Here is a 15461-nt window from a genome sequence, read left to right as displayed (position 1 = left end):
CTTATAAGGAATAGTTCATTTTTTCAGAAAAATTAGAAGAGTGAACACTGTACCAGGGGCGGACTGACCATTTGGAAACTCGGGCACTGCCCGAGGGCCTGGGGTCAGTAAGGGGCCCCAGAAATTTCGTGCATTTTGTAATCCGATGGTGCCACCACTGATTTCAAAGTGCGACCAACCAAGTCTTTATTTTCACCTCATGTTGCTACAAAAAAAAAATATGTTTTCGTGGCCAAGAATTTATTTTTTTTCTTTCCAGGTCACAGCTCATGTTTACTTCTTTTATTACATTTCTCGTAGAATTCTCCCATCATTGATGAGAAATACTTAGAAGAAATTTTCTAACGAAAACTCTTGGAATTCGACCCGTGTATGGCTGACTTTAGGAGCAAAGCTAAAATTTTAGACAAAATCCTAATTAATAAGAACTCAGCTACTGGTGAATCTAATTATTCATTACACAGGTGTCCAGCAGACAGTGGATTAGAAAAGGGTGTTACTTAAAGAAAACGCCTTCCGATTTCATGCGGTCAGCAATGGCACCACCATATATTATTACACAGGATTTATATAGCACTAACAGTTTGTTCAGCGCTTTACAATATACAAGGGAGACAATACAGCACAGTTAAATACAAGAGGGTTAGGAAGGCCTTGCTCCTAAGAGCTAGAAAAGTTACAAGGCCTGAGAAAAAAAAAAAAAAATGTCTTTGCCCAAGAAAGGTGAAAGCTAGAAGAAGATCAGCAAAGCTATGCCTATCAGTCAGAATACTGTGGCAAAAGTGATACAAAAATTTAACAAAGATGAAACTGAAACCATCTCAAAGAGACATCCAAGCCATCCACGGAAGTTAACACCTCGACAGGAGCGTCTTCTGATGAAAAGGCTTGAAGAAAACCATGCAAGTTCACTGCAGTTAGCTAAAAGAAGTAGAAAGCCAAATTGGGGTGTTTGTTTCCCGTGACACAATACAGCATACACTGCAGAGGAATGGCATGCATGGGTGTCGTCCACAAAGAAAGCCTCTTCCTAAAGACCACATTGAATTTGCCAGGCCCATGCTGAAAAAAAGAGGACTACTGGGACTACATGGTGCCTACAGTGAAACGTGGTGGTGGCAGTGTCCTTCTGTGGGGCTGCATGAATGCTGCTGGTGTCGGGGAGCTACATTTCATGGATGGTATCATTAATTCACAGATGTACTGCTCTATATTAAAAGAGAAGATGCTACCATCACTCCGTGCCCTTGGTCGTCGTGCACTTTTCCAACAGAACAATGATCCAAAACACAATTCTAAGGCCACTATTGCATTTATGAAGAACAGGGTGAAAGTGATTCAGTAGTCAAGTATGTCTCTTGCTCTGAACCCAATCGAACACCTATAGGGAATTCTGAAGGGACAAGTTGGACATCACTCGCCATCCAGGCTCTAAAAAGAGGTTGTTCTTGAAGAATAGAAAAAGATCAATGTTGCAATATGCCAACTTGTTCATACAAAATACTAAATGTAGTAGTTTTTGTTGTGGGGTGTATTCATTTTTGCCTCAACTAATTTGAGTAAAACTGAAGATTTTGTAATATAAGTTATATTAAGCTTACTTTCATGTAATGAGCTAAACAAATGTTCTATAAAAGTCAAAATTATGGAAACGGTTCTTGAGTTAATTGGGATTTTACAATCTTACTTTTCAAAAAGGGGTGTACTCATTTATGCTGAACACTGTATATGTGTAATATACACACACACTAAAATAAGTATTGAACACGTCACCATTTTTCTCAGTAAATATATTTCTGAAGGTGCTATTGACATGAAATTTTCACCACGTCATTAACACCACATGCAATCCATACATACAAAGAAACCAAAACAAATAAATTCAGAAACTAAAGTTATGTCTAATAAAATGGAATGAGACAGGGAAAAGGTATTGAACACGCTAACTGAAATATATTTAATACTTTGTACAAAAGCCTTTGTTGGTAATGACAGCTTCAAGACACCTCCTGCATGGAGAAACTAGTCACATGCATTGCTCAGGTGTGATTTTGGCCCACTTTTCCACACAGTCTTGAAATCTTGAAGGTTTATGAACTCTGATCTTTAGTTCTTTCCAGACATTTTCTATTGGATTCAAGTCAGGTGATTGGCTGGGCCATTCTAGCAGCTTTATTTTCTTTGAAAACAATTGACAGTTTCTGTGGCTGTGTGTTTGGGATCCATGTCTTACTGAAATGTCCACCCTCATCTTATCTTCATCATTCTGGTAGATAGCAGCAGATTTTTATCAAGAATATCTTGGTACATTTTTCAATTCATCCTTCAATGACATGAAGTTTGCCAGTACCGTATGCTGAAAAAACAGTCCCACACCATGATGTTACCTCCAAACGTTACTGTTGGTATGATATTTTTGGGGTGAAATAATATTGCTTCCTATGGTGCCTGTTCACATATGTCCGGTGCAGATAAAGTGTGGTTTTAAAGAGAGTCGTGTCCGATTTCTGAGCAGTGCGGTTTGCTTCAGGGGCAGATTGCAGGCTATTGCCTTCTATGGGAACTGTTACTAAACCGCATATGTGTGAACAGGATAAGATCCTGAGCTAATCCTGTTCTGAACCTGATGTGAACCTGTGAACAGCTACTGTATCAAATAGCTGTGAAACCTGAGCTTCAATATGCACCGCATATGTGTGAATCAGCTCTTACGTGGCCTACCACTTTGTGGCTTAGTTGCCGTTGTTCTCAGTTGCTTCCACTTTGTTAGAATACCACTAACAGTTCACCATGGAATATTCCGTAGCAAGGAAATTTAATTTATGCACAGATGGCAACCTATCACGGTACCACGCTTGAATTCACCAAGCTCCTGAGAGCATCCCATTCCTTCACAAATGTTTGTAGAAGCAGTCTGCATGCCTAGGTGATTGATTTTATACTCCTGTGGCCATGGAGGTGATTGGAACACCTGAATCCAAGGATTTGGAGGAGTGTCCCGATTCTTTTGGCAATATAGTGTGTACATATACACACTTAATAGGGCAGACTTGATGGACCAATTGGTCCTCTATTTTTCTGCTGTCACTATGTTTCTGTGATTCATGAAGAATGGTAGTTTTTAGTGACCCTATGCCACTACACCACCTCCAAATGCTTTTCGTATTACTAGGCAGCAGCACCACTCCGATGACTCAAACTCAAGATCCTCTCTAACTCTTCATGCCAATCGCATTATAGAGCAGGTTGTCCTTTTTACTTCCATTTGTCGTGCGGATTCCTGATATAAAGACAGGCAGAGCATTACAGGGAGAGGAAAAAAGTTACATTTTCAATAGCAGATGTCTTAGCAAATTTTGCAGTTTGCCAAAAAAAAAACAAAAAACACAAAGTTGGGTAAAATCTAAAATTTTCTGAATACTGAATAAAATCTGACAAAAGGGTGATCTCAGTGCAAACTTGCAAAAGATAGACTACATTCATTAACTGCTAATACTACACAAGCATGACTACTAACAAGCAATACCACACATGAACATGTTCTAAAGTCAGAATTAACTGTTGTTTCCGCTTTAAAAGTATTTTTAAAAGGACAGAGAACAAAAAACAAATTTAGATTTTCCAACAGGTAAATAGGAATTACTTCATATGAATGCTCCACATGAATACTCCACATGAATACTCCATATTTACCACACATGAACAACTGGTGGAGCAAGCTGTGTGTGAGGATACACTTAGCCACCTGCAATGTTTAAAAGCCCTTTTCAGATGGCACTCTCCATTTCATCCCAGCAGACAATCCTAGACTGATCACCTACTGTTTCGGATCTGAAAGGAAATGGAAGTTGCATACAGTAAGCGACATCTTGTTATAAAGGAAAAACAGATCCAGGTAATCCCTATGGGGGTGGTCGTATGCAAGTGGACATATGTTAGCTTATATCTGCTGACAATCTGTTCAGGTCAGTGAAAGGTAAACTGTTTGATCTGGTGAACCTTGATGGAGGCAGATACAGGTGGATGTACGTGGTTGAGCTGTAGCTTTGCTGCCCTCTGGTCATTGATCAGAATGCTTTGCTTCACAGCCACTGCAATTTCAATTTGGTCTGCAGCATTTGCCAGGCATTACTGTGTGTCAAATTCGCCCACTGAGATCAATATGGCTAAACAACTGTAAGCCAAGCGCTTAGCTTACAGTTCCAACGCGGTCCTGACAGAAGAAAAGCAGCTGAAAAAATGCTCCTGAAGCGGAGTTTTGCAAAGTCGTTTAGGCGTGTCAAGTGTTTGGGCATTCATTCATTACATTAATGCTGCCTATTGGAATGAATGAAAGCTCAAATCAAGAGCTCTTGAAAGCAGCTTTTTTTTTCCCAGTGTTCATGAGGCTTAGACGTGATCCTGCCAGTACAGACACCTTCACCAAGAACTATGAAGGCTGGAGTTCAGAACAGCAGACCATGTGACTATTTTTTGCTGGCAATTGTTTTGGGCCATTCAGACAAAAAAACAAAAACAAAAAAACTTAATGACAAATATATGGAGTTCAGTGAGAGCCAGCTGCACAAAAGGAAGAGCACAATCCAGAACAGAGCTACTGAACAGACTGGCAGACTTGGCGCATACCCAAAGAACAAAATTGCTATATCAGACTAGAGTTCTGCTTTAAAATACATCACTATAATTGAAACCGATCAGAAACCGGGACCTAATGGGGAGTCTGAAAGAGAAAACGCAGACGTCCTCAGATGAATCGCCAACAAAAGTTGGAGTGGCTCAGGATAGGCCATGACTCAGAACTGAATCACACTTCGGGATAAACACATGTGGGAGAGATCTGCACTTTGGAGTGAATGCCTCACTGTCTATCTGTGCTGTGATGACATGTTACTGAAGAACTTGAAAGATAACGGCATCAAAGAGCTGTACCCACATGGTGATCAGATAAGGCAGATCTGGTTAAACTACCTTTACAATCTTCATTTAGAGGCTATATATACACTAAGTAAAAAAAATAATAACAGAGTTGAGTCACAAAGCCTTGTTTCCATGTCCTTTACAGGAAAACATAGGAACGGTGGTGCAGAAAAATGGAAGCAGGTGCTCTGGACTGACAAGTCAGAAAGTTAAATATTTGGCTGTAGCAGGAGGCATATTGTTCACGAAGGGCTGGAGAGTGGTACAATAATGCGTGTCTGCAGGGAACAGTGAAGCATGGTGGAAGTTCCTTGTAAGTTGGGGGCTGCATTTCTGCAAATGGAGTTGAAGATTTGGTCAGGATCAATGGTGTCCTCGATGCTGAGATACATGCATATACTTATTCATCATGCCAGACCATCAGGGAGGCGTGTGACTGGCCCCAAATTTATTCTACAGCAGGACAAGCATACAGCCAACAATATTAAGAACCATCTTCAGCGTAAAGAAGAACAAGGAGTCCTGGAAGTGATGGTTTGGCCCCCGCAAGGCCCTGACCTTAACATCAAGGAGTCTGCCTGGGATTACATAAAGAGACAGAAGGGTTTGAGGCAACCTACATCCACAGATCTGTGGTTAGTTCTCCAAGATGTATTGAACAACCTACCTGTTGAGTTCCTTCAAAAACAAGTGCAAGTGTACAAAGAATTGATGCGGTTTTGAAGGCAAAGGGTTGTCACAGCAAATGTTACTTTGATATGGATTTCTCATCTGATCATTTACTTTCCATTTTGTTAATTGAAAAAAAACAAAAAAAAAAATATTAACACTTCTATTTTTGAAAGCAATATTCATTTAGAGCATTTTTCACACCTAAGACCTTTGCACAGTACTGTACATTTATGAGAACTGCACCGAATGAATTGGATTTAAAGTGGATGTAAAGTCTGAAGGTTTCTTTATAACCTTCATGCATTTTATGCATGAAGGTTAAAAAAAAAACAAAAAAACACCCTTTCATAAGCAGCTCCTCCCATCCCACAGCCCCCCTAATACTTTTCTGAGCCCGATTCCAATCCAGCAATGTGCAACGAGAGCCTCTGTTTTCCAGGCTTTTTGCCTCCCCGCTGGCTGAGGGTAACAGAAGCCATTGGTTCCTGCTGCTGTCAATCACAGCCAGTGAGGGAGTGAAGCCCAGAGTGCTGGAGGGGGACCCAAAAAGTCAGGACTGCTCTGTGGAAGAACCTTGCACAGAGCAGGCAAGTATAACATTGTTTAAAATAGATAAATAAGCCTTTAGTATCACTTGAATCTCCATCCTGATCTAATGTGTTGCATGTTCTGGTGCTACAATTCTTATAATCAGACTCCGTATCTACGGTTCTCCTTTCGAATATAGCAAATAAAACTTCTGCTAAGCTTGCAAGGCAGGTGTGAATCTGATCATCAGAAAACGTGTTAGCACTGGTATTTTATTTTTGTACATTTGAACATCTGAGAGGCAGCATGGAGCCTGAAGCGTTCCATGCAGCTTCATTCCTGTAGATCACTGAAAAAAGGAGAGGGATCAACTGGAGCACTACAGCCATGCATACATCAACACAGGCTCAACGCCAGGGCACAAAGAAAACCAACTGTATTCTACATGCCCTGATCACACCACAATGCATCTTTACATAATGCACCTCAGGTCAGGGAAGTTTAAAGTGCATTTCTACTTTTGCAGTCAAATCTGAAAAACCCTCAACTTCAGGTTTGTTATGTGTTCCCACTCACAAGGCATACCTAAAAACTGCCTATCTAGGGGTTTCTTTGGAGCAGGACTCTATGGGCAGCTTCTATTCCTTGGAATAAATGGCATTGTGAAGAAGAGGGACATAATAAGGGACTTCAAAAAAAATGGTCATTAATTTTACCACCCAAGCCTTGAGATCTTCAAACCCTTTAGTAGGCAGACAAAATACACATCTACTTCACAACTGATGAGATCTGTCAGCCCAGTACAGACAGGGTTAATTTTGGTAAACATTGCAGGAGATTAACTAAAACTGGTGCACACAAAAAAGTGCAGCTGTGCACAGCAACCAATCAGCTTCTAACTCCAGCTTGTTCAATTAAGCTTTGCCAATAAAACCTGGAAGCTGATTGGTTACTATGCACAGCTGGATCAGATTCTGTGTGCAACAGTGGTGTTGGAGAAAAAAAACAAAAAAACAAAAAAACTATTGCGTACTTGTAGCATGGTCAGTACCTGAACAGCGGCTGCATCTGATTGGATGCAACTGCTGTTTGGCCAACAATCTTCTGCCTGGCTCCACAGACTTTCAATTAAAGGATGTCAAGCTGTGGAGGGGTCCGATTCGTGGAGTGAATTTCGTACGGTGTGTGACTTACAGTGTAAGGCCAGCTAAAGAGATGGCTCACAGAGCTGGATGTTCTAAAGATAAAGCCATTACAATACACAGCAGACCAGGGATTTATCCGATAACCTTGAGGAAGGGTATTTCCACACTTTAGAAGGTTGCCTTTTTTGCATTATTTTAGAAAGAGTGAACTCTGAACACATCTACAACCTAGGTAACATCTAGTGTTGGAGGTGTTGATCAGAAAGTCTGAATAACCTGTTTACAGACACACTGCATGTGACATCTCATTGTAGGCCGGTCTTGGCACAATCACATGCTGCAAACCATGCTGAAAACATTTGTATCTGTCCTCTGAATGACGGCTTTTATCAACAAAAATGCACACGGTATCAACACAGGCCTATCCTCTGTTCTACAAGCTTTCCATGGGGCAGATAGATGGGGAGACCTGCATTGTTTAGAACTTTCAGCTCTGGCTTATGGCAGCCAAAGTAACCTGCAAGTCATCAAATAAAAGAAAGGACACATTCTGCAACTCTGCAAACTTAATTAGCAACAGGATACAAGTCCTGGGCACCTACTTTATCTGTACATGGGATCACTCTCTGCAGGATGGAAACCATGAGGTCCTACCAATCACCGAGCATTTCAAGGGCTTAGTCCACCTTTCTGACCATCTCATATTTAGGGTGCAACATGAAACATGATCAACTGTTTGCTGTAACTGCTCATAAACTGTGAGCTGGAGTTCAGCTTCAATGAGTGTATTTAAATCTGCTAACACTCTACTCCCCCTAGACGGACAATGCTGCTGTCCAAAAGGTGCCCCCTGTGCACCATCATCCAGTGTGGGGGCACTCCAATACATAAGATGTGTTACTAGCCAGATCAAGTGAAAACCGAGAGAAACGCACAAAAAAACCCCCAAAAAAACGAATACAGCCATCAGATCTGATGATTGGTAAGCTGTAATAGATTACATTTTTGGTTCGGGGTTTAATACCACTTTAATCTTTAAAGGGACACTAACCATTTAAAAATACTATATATTGGTTTACCGAAAAAAGTACTTTCTATTTATTTCAAATACTTGTATAGAGCAGTCAATTTATGCAGCGCTTTACATATATATTGTACATTCACATCAGTCCCTAACCCTCAAGGGGCGTACAATCTAAGGTCCCTAACTTACATTCATACATACACATACTAGGGCCAATTTACACAGGAGCCAATTAACCTACCAGCATGTCTTTGGAGTGTGGGGGGAAAACCCACGCAGGCACAGGGAGAACATGCAAACTCTAGGCAGGAGATGGACTATGGGATGTATAGTGTGCATAGAGAAGGGCACATGACCACAGTTAACGTGCACTGCTTGTTCCAAGTACACAGAAGCAAGGGGGGAAAGCAGAGGTTCAAGAGCTCATGGAGGATATTACAAAGATAGAAAAACAGTAAAAAATGAATGAAAGATATTATAAGGCCAGAAAGTAGTGATGTATATAATATTTTTGGAGAATAAGGATTTTGTTTAGCATCACTTTAAACATCTGTTCATGAATGTACTGAAACCTCTTGTACATAAACCTGCTCATAATTCACATTTAGGAGTGTTTTTATTGGAATCCAGTGGAAGAAATGAGCAGTTACAATTGGGACAACTCAGGTATTATGTTAGAAAACAGGATTAATGGAATGGAGTCATGCAATAAAAGCAGTTACTGAGCTTTGAACATGTTAATAAGTCACCACCAACAAGGCGTGAAGTTCTCAACTGCAGAAGCTCAGGGATGATCGAAAGGCTTATTATGTGAGCTGGGAAAAACAGGCTGGAAGCTTGTGTATAACAGAAAATCTCTTCTTCCCCATACCAACCAATAAGAAATCTTGTTTCATTTTAAAACCCACACTAGGAAAATGACAGTTGGCAGAGTACTGGTTGCCATTGGACACCTCCAATCCTTGTACACAAGATCACAGATTTACTTATTGTCTTGCGCTATGGAAACGCCAAGGTCCAAACCCAATTACTAATATTTAGCCAGTCAGCACCATACTTTTAAATGTATATCAACTGTAAAATTTAGCTTGGCTGGAGATATAATGCAATCACAGTTAATAAGTAAAAAGCTTTTTTTTTGGGGGGGGGGGGGGGATTGGGGTTTCGGGGAGAACAAGTATAAATTTCTATGGATACCTGCTCCAATTCCACAATCCTCTCCTAGGAGAAGAAAAAAAAAAATCAAGCTGAAGCTCCTCTTTAGGGTTCTTCAGTCAACAAAGGGGTAAGGATTAGAGATCAGGTCAGTCTTGTAGACGCAAGGCTTAACCAGTCTGAGCTATCCTTGCAAACAGCCAATCATAAGCAGCAAAGACCTTCCCTGCTCCACAGCCGAACACAAAGGGATGCAAGGCACGGAATGACTCAGTCATGATTGGCTGTCCACACACTTCCTGGCAGGATAGCTCACATGGGTCCAGACTCGTGTCCAAACCCACTTTAGAACATCCCTGGTTAGGATGAGTCTCAATCACACACCGCAGAGAGCAGTGTTCGAGATGGATTTTATCATTTGACTTGCAGAACTCCTAATTAAAAACAATATGTGCGAGTATACATCGCCATATGCAATACTCACCAATTTAGTGCAATCAATGCAGTTGGATTACATTTTGTATGTGTTGTTGCACAATGCACACATCTGAAAGGATACATTTAGCCTGATTCCTTACTTACAAAAAAGTCAATATTTACTAGTTCAGCCACCCACAACCACATAAAGGATCAAACAGATCAAGGAAACCTAAAAGTGGAAGTTCAAACACTAACTATACTTAAAAGATAAGTATGGGAATAGTAACCTAGGTGGATGCAGCATCAATCCAATGCGGCATCTGTCCCCTGCAGGCTCTAAGGCGAGAACTGAGCGATCTGACACTGGTGATCACTCAGTTCTCATTGCTCCGTGAGCAGAGAATGTCTGTCAGTTACCACTGTCTGCTCATGGCCCCCTACCCCTACCCCGCTCTGGAGGTGGCGGGTTCGGCTGGCTCAGGGTTTCAGTGGATCGCTGAGAAGCTGAGCTAGGTGCCAGTCAAGACATCTGGGTGGATCCCAACTTTAAAGTCGGAATATTCCCCCATCTTGGACTGACTGAGTGATGGGTCACAGGAGTGCTAAACGAACTGCACTCCTGTGTTCCACAGAAGTACAGACAAAAAAGCTTTGGCTCTACTTCTCCTTTAGGGCTACTTCACATCTCAAAATCGTTCTCCAGATCCTCTCCAGACGATTTTCTACATGCACGTTTTGGATGCGTTCCGGTGCGTTTTCTTCTTTACCTGTTTTTTTGGGGGGGTTTTTTAACTGTATTGGGGTCCAGGGCATTTTTTTATGTATGTAGGTGCGTTCCGGTACATTTTACCATGTTCCAGTACAGTTCTGTGCAGGAAAAATGCAGCATGTTCTATTTTATTTCTGGAACCAGAATGCACTGGAACTGCAAGCACTGGTGTGAACTATGCAACTGAAAACCTTGTAACCTACTTTCTATGCGTTGTGAAAGCTAAAAAAAAGAAGTACTGGTGTGACCTAGCCCTTAAAGTATACAAAACTAAAAAGTTTTGCCTTCAGCTATAGAGTGGAGATGGATTCAAATCCCTGTCGGTTTTTATTGCTGCCCCGTTAAGAAGATTTGTCCTATTTGTCCTGCTTACCATTATCAAGGAAAGTGAAAAGCAAGAAATTCCCAAAAATTGTGTTTTCCCCCAAAAAAAAAAAAAAAAAAAAAAAAAACTATTTGGCCTAAAGTTATACTTTAAATCTACTCCCGCCCCATTCTAAGCCTATTCTCCTTTCCTTGTAAAAGGAAAGATCGGTATACATACCTGTGCTGAGGGTGCTCTGGTCCAGTCACATGATTGGGTCCCAGTGCCGACTTAAGAAAAAGGAGAGATCCGCCAACAAAGGCTGCAAAGACTAGGCAATGATGTCACCTGTAGGATTACCATGGGGCATCTGTTGTTGGCTGTCCCTCCTCTACACTGAAGCTGGTGCTGGGACCCGATCATGTTACTGGACCAGAGCGCCTAGGCTTTACAGGGTACATAAAATAGGCCTATAATGGGGATGGGAGTAGATTTAATTATAATTCGTGTGACTGAAAATCCACTGTAACCACAGTATATTTACATGACAAGGCTGAGGTGGACTGCCTTCATGCATCTGAGCAATTTTACTGTAAGTATTGAGAGGTGCTTTGTATTAGGCAGCCCATTCATTTTGGTCTAATAAACATATTTCAAATTACTGAGATAGGGCCTACACAATTGTTTCAACAACGCACAAAAAGCACATACCTCTGCAGCGCACTGTAGACATTAGCTGGGACACCGTGAACGTTGAAAGGCAACGCACATCTACAGTTTATCACCATGACAGACCAAGTAGTTCAATGCTTGCAGCAGGAAGGAGGCGGCTTTGCAGGAAATTAGGAAAAAATAAACTGATATTGCAGAAAGGTAGTCAAGCATTTGGTAAAATTAAGACCCAACTCCAGCTAAGGATTTCTATTCTGCACAAATGTAATCACTGGAGATCACAAACTACCAGAAGCAGGCAGCCTCTGGAAATGTACAGCTATAAAATTTGTAGAGAGTACAGATTTCCTTCAAGCTCTTTATCAGTACCTGACTTCCACCCATCATGAACAACTTCCCCCTAATTGCACCACCACCAGAAACTAGTCTCACCAGCAGACCAGTAAGAGTTAAGCGGCTCAGCAGGTCAGCGTGTGATCCCAGCAGGGAGAGATTTAAAAAGCAGTCTTTATTTTGCTTAACAACCTCGTTTATATCCAGGCCTTTTCTCCATCAGGGCTGGTCCTTCACAGCTAGAAGCCCTTTCAATCATTTACTTAGGATGTCTGCTGCAGAACAAATGCTCTTGCTCATGCAGATGAGCTTGCCAGACTTCTGTGTACTTTACAGTCTCAGGGTCCTCATTGTTCTCTGTGAAACATGAGCCCTTAATATGGAAACCAGGGCAGTGCAGAAAGATAAAGAGAGGAAAAGATCAATATGTGCACTTTTACAGGCACTTTCCTGGAGAAAATAGCTGCAGTGTTGCACAGACTGGGGAAAAAAAAGTTCAAGGAACCCAATTCATTTTGTTTCTACTTGAAGGCAAATGGAAGCAGGCTGGGTAGAAGATTTAACCAAAAACATTAGGGAGAACTACAGGCAGATGTAATCTACAGCACTTTTGCGATACGCGACACCGCTCTTTGCCAATTGCCCTGAGGAGTTACCCCCCTTCCTGACCAGGCCACTTTTAGCATTACGGCACTGCTGCACTCAAATTAAATTTACGTCCGTTTTTTTCCCCATGAATTGAGCATTCTTTCGGTGGTATTTGATCACCTGTGTGTTTTTATTTTTTCGCTAAAAAAAAAAAAAAAAAAAAAAAAAACCTATTTTTGACTTTTTGCTATAACATGTCCAGTAGAAAAAAACTTTGTGCTGGAAGTGTTTTACTGGGGGGCGGTGTTGGTGCTTCACTGTAAGCACACTGCTCTGGATTGGCTTTGCTGTGCAATGTTTTGGAGTCTCGCAGGACCCCTTCATCAGGCATGTGACCAAAAAGTCAGAAGTGACATATAGAGGAACGAAGCAGCTCTGTCTGTAAATGAACAATGTCCATTTACAGGTGCACAGCTTGGGAATCAGCCTGGTTAATGTCCTTGCGGAGGTGGGTGCCAGGACCTCCAGCAAGGAACCCAAAAATAAGAGGATTGAGGCTGCTCTTTGCAAAACCATTCCACAGAGCAGGCAAGTATAACATTTTTTTTTTTTTTTTTTTTAATTACAACCCTTAGAATTCCTTAAAAGGTTTTTTTTTCCCAATACAAAGTTACTGCAAAAGAAAAAAATAAAACTAAATATATATATACACATATACATACATACATATATATATATATACACACACACACACACACACACACACATACATATATACACACACACATATATATACATATACACGCACACAAATCTGAATGAATGGCAGAGTCCAAAACATTATTAATATGTTCCAGAAACATACATTGGCCTTGCATCTGTGACTTGGAATAATATAGATTTTCATTACATACCGATTTATAATTTTTATTTTATGTCATTTAGGTTATGGCTGCTATTGTACTAATGAGAATATCTTAGAATAACCTGTCAGACTGATATTCTGAAATGAATCTTTAAAGTACTTAATGTTTATCAGCATGAGGGATTAAAGAAATCCCAAAGAAAATAAACAAAATAGATAGGAAGTCAACATTGCAAAGTAAAAAACGGCAAAGCCAAGACAACCTTCCATGTGTGTAATGACTCCATTATAACAAGAGAAGCAGAACCAAATCTAGTTTCAGGGTGCACTCACAAGGGCTAGGTTGAACGGTGTCCATGTTCCCCCTCCTCACCCCTTCCCCAGACCACCCCGGTCTGCACTCATACTGACACATTTACATTATCACTTCTGCTAACTAGACCACAGCAATCCCTGCTTCTTTAATGTTCCATCTATGGAGAGTTCACATTCATATTCAAACTGTCCGAGACCAGAGGTGCACCATTACCGGGACCACCTTTTATCAATGGTATCAGGCATGGTACACTTACCTGTTCCTGGGCAAGGCTCAGCACTCACACTACATAAAAACGGACTGGACTAGGGAGCTGAACCATGCTTGGGCTCATGTAAATTGCTAATATGAGTGCGCCCTTTGTTTATTATCATGCCTTTGATTTAATTTGTGCACAACTGGCCCTAGAAGCATAAATAAACTAGATTACATCTACATCTATGTGTATGTGAACCAGTGCCATATTTGAGTGCAAAGCACATAAAAACCTTGGGTACATATTACTGCAAGTACCAGACCAGCACCATTCTCAGAAATGATTCAAATGAGCCATAGGTCCATAATATGGCATGTAATCATCCAAAGGCCTTTCTCCTTAGGTGGACAGCTGTAGTATATGACAAGTTATCCCTGGCTACTTTCACTGCCTCTAACCCATTTTATCTAATAGCATATCCTGCAAACTTAAGACAGCAGCTCATCCAATCTGAATTATGAGGGAGAGGTGCTCATTTGTTCTGATGCAAATACAAAACAGAAAAAAAGCATTCAAAGAAAAAAAGCTCATATAAAGTACTCCAGTAATGTACATAATTATGTTTAATGGTGACTTACTTGAGAAAATATCTTTGTCCAGATGGAGTTTTGGCCATCTCCCATCCTGGTGGCAGGGGAACATCATCTGGGATTTCATAGGAAGACTGTCGAAGGTGTTGACTTGGTGGGGCAGGAACTTGAGCAGAAACCACACCTTGTGGAGAAAGTGCACCGGGAGACACTCCGCCGAGCTGGAGAGAGGCTGGGGAAGAGTGAGCGCGAACATGTTGGGGAGTCAATGCACCTGCTGAACCTCCATCTGTGCTGGCCTGTAAAAAGGCAATTGCGGTGTTAAAATAAAAAAACCCAACCACCACACAAACCCACTGAGGATTTGCAATATGCATGACCCTTACATATAAGACGTTTTTTGCCATAAAGGCTAAGGCAACCTTTTGGAAACACAAAATGAAATGCATATTGTTTTTCTTCAAAATATGGGTTTATTACTTTTTCTTTTTTTTACAAGATGAGCCTGCCACATTATCAGTGGATAGCAGGTTCAATGCACATGCTACTGCAGACTCTTCTTCCAGCTCCTTGTGTGTACCAAGGTACAGATTTCCAGTTAGAGAACTGGAGGAAGAAGTGTCAATGGATTTGGAGTGCAGTAATCACACCTGTTGTACACTGAACTATGGTGGCAGACAGAACAGATCTTTGAATGAATGACTTGGTTCTGGAGGCAGAGCCCAACCATATTTCACCCAAAATATGGGTGTAACATGATCTAGAACAGTGCTCTCCAAACTATGGCCAAGGGGCCAGATTCAGCCCTTTGATTGCTTTTATCCGGCTCTTGGGGCACCATTTCATCCACCAATACCAATAATGGGGCACCATTTCATCCACCAATACCAATAATGGGGCATAATTAGCCCTCTGCTGATACCAACTTTGGGGCAAAAGTCCTCCCACTGACACCGATGGGGTACTA

At 41.2% G+C, this 15461-nt stretch overlaps 1 protein-coding gene across 4 annotated transcripts in view; it reads right to left on the bottom strand.

Annotated features, from left to right (window-relative positions):
- YAP1 (Yes1 associated transcriptional regulator) overlaps window positions 1-15461 on the bottom strand; it is a 121146-nt gene that overhangs the window by 73754 nt on the left and 31931 nt on the right. For all 4 annotated transcript variants that reach the window (XM_089687262.1, XM_089687261.1, XM_089687259.1 and 1 more), the window contains exon 2: window positions 14543-14793. In XM_089687262.1, the coding sequence (XP_089543388.1) occupies window positions 14543-14793 (251 nt within the window). The remainder of the gene's footprint in view (window positions 1-14542; window positions 14794-15461) is intronic.

Source organism: Staurois parvus, unplaced genomic scaffold (genome assembly GCF_062004578.1).
Source record: "Staurois parvus isolate SC_StPar_1 unplaced genomic scaffold, SC_StPar_1.0 ptg000422l, whole genome shotgun sequence".
Classification (NCBI taxonomy): Eukaryota; Metazoa; Chordata; class Amphibia; order Anura; family Ranidae; genus Staurois; species Staurois parvus.
Note: the sequence above shows the minus strand (reverse complement) of the source record. Positions and strands in the feature narration are given on the sequence as shown.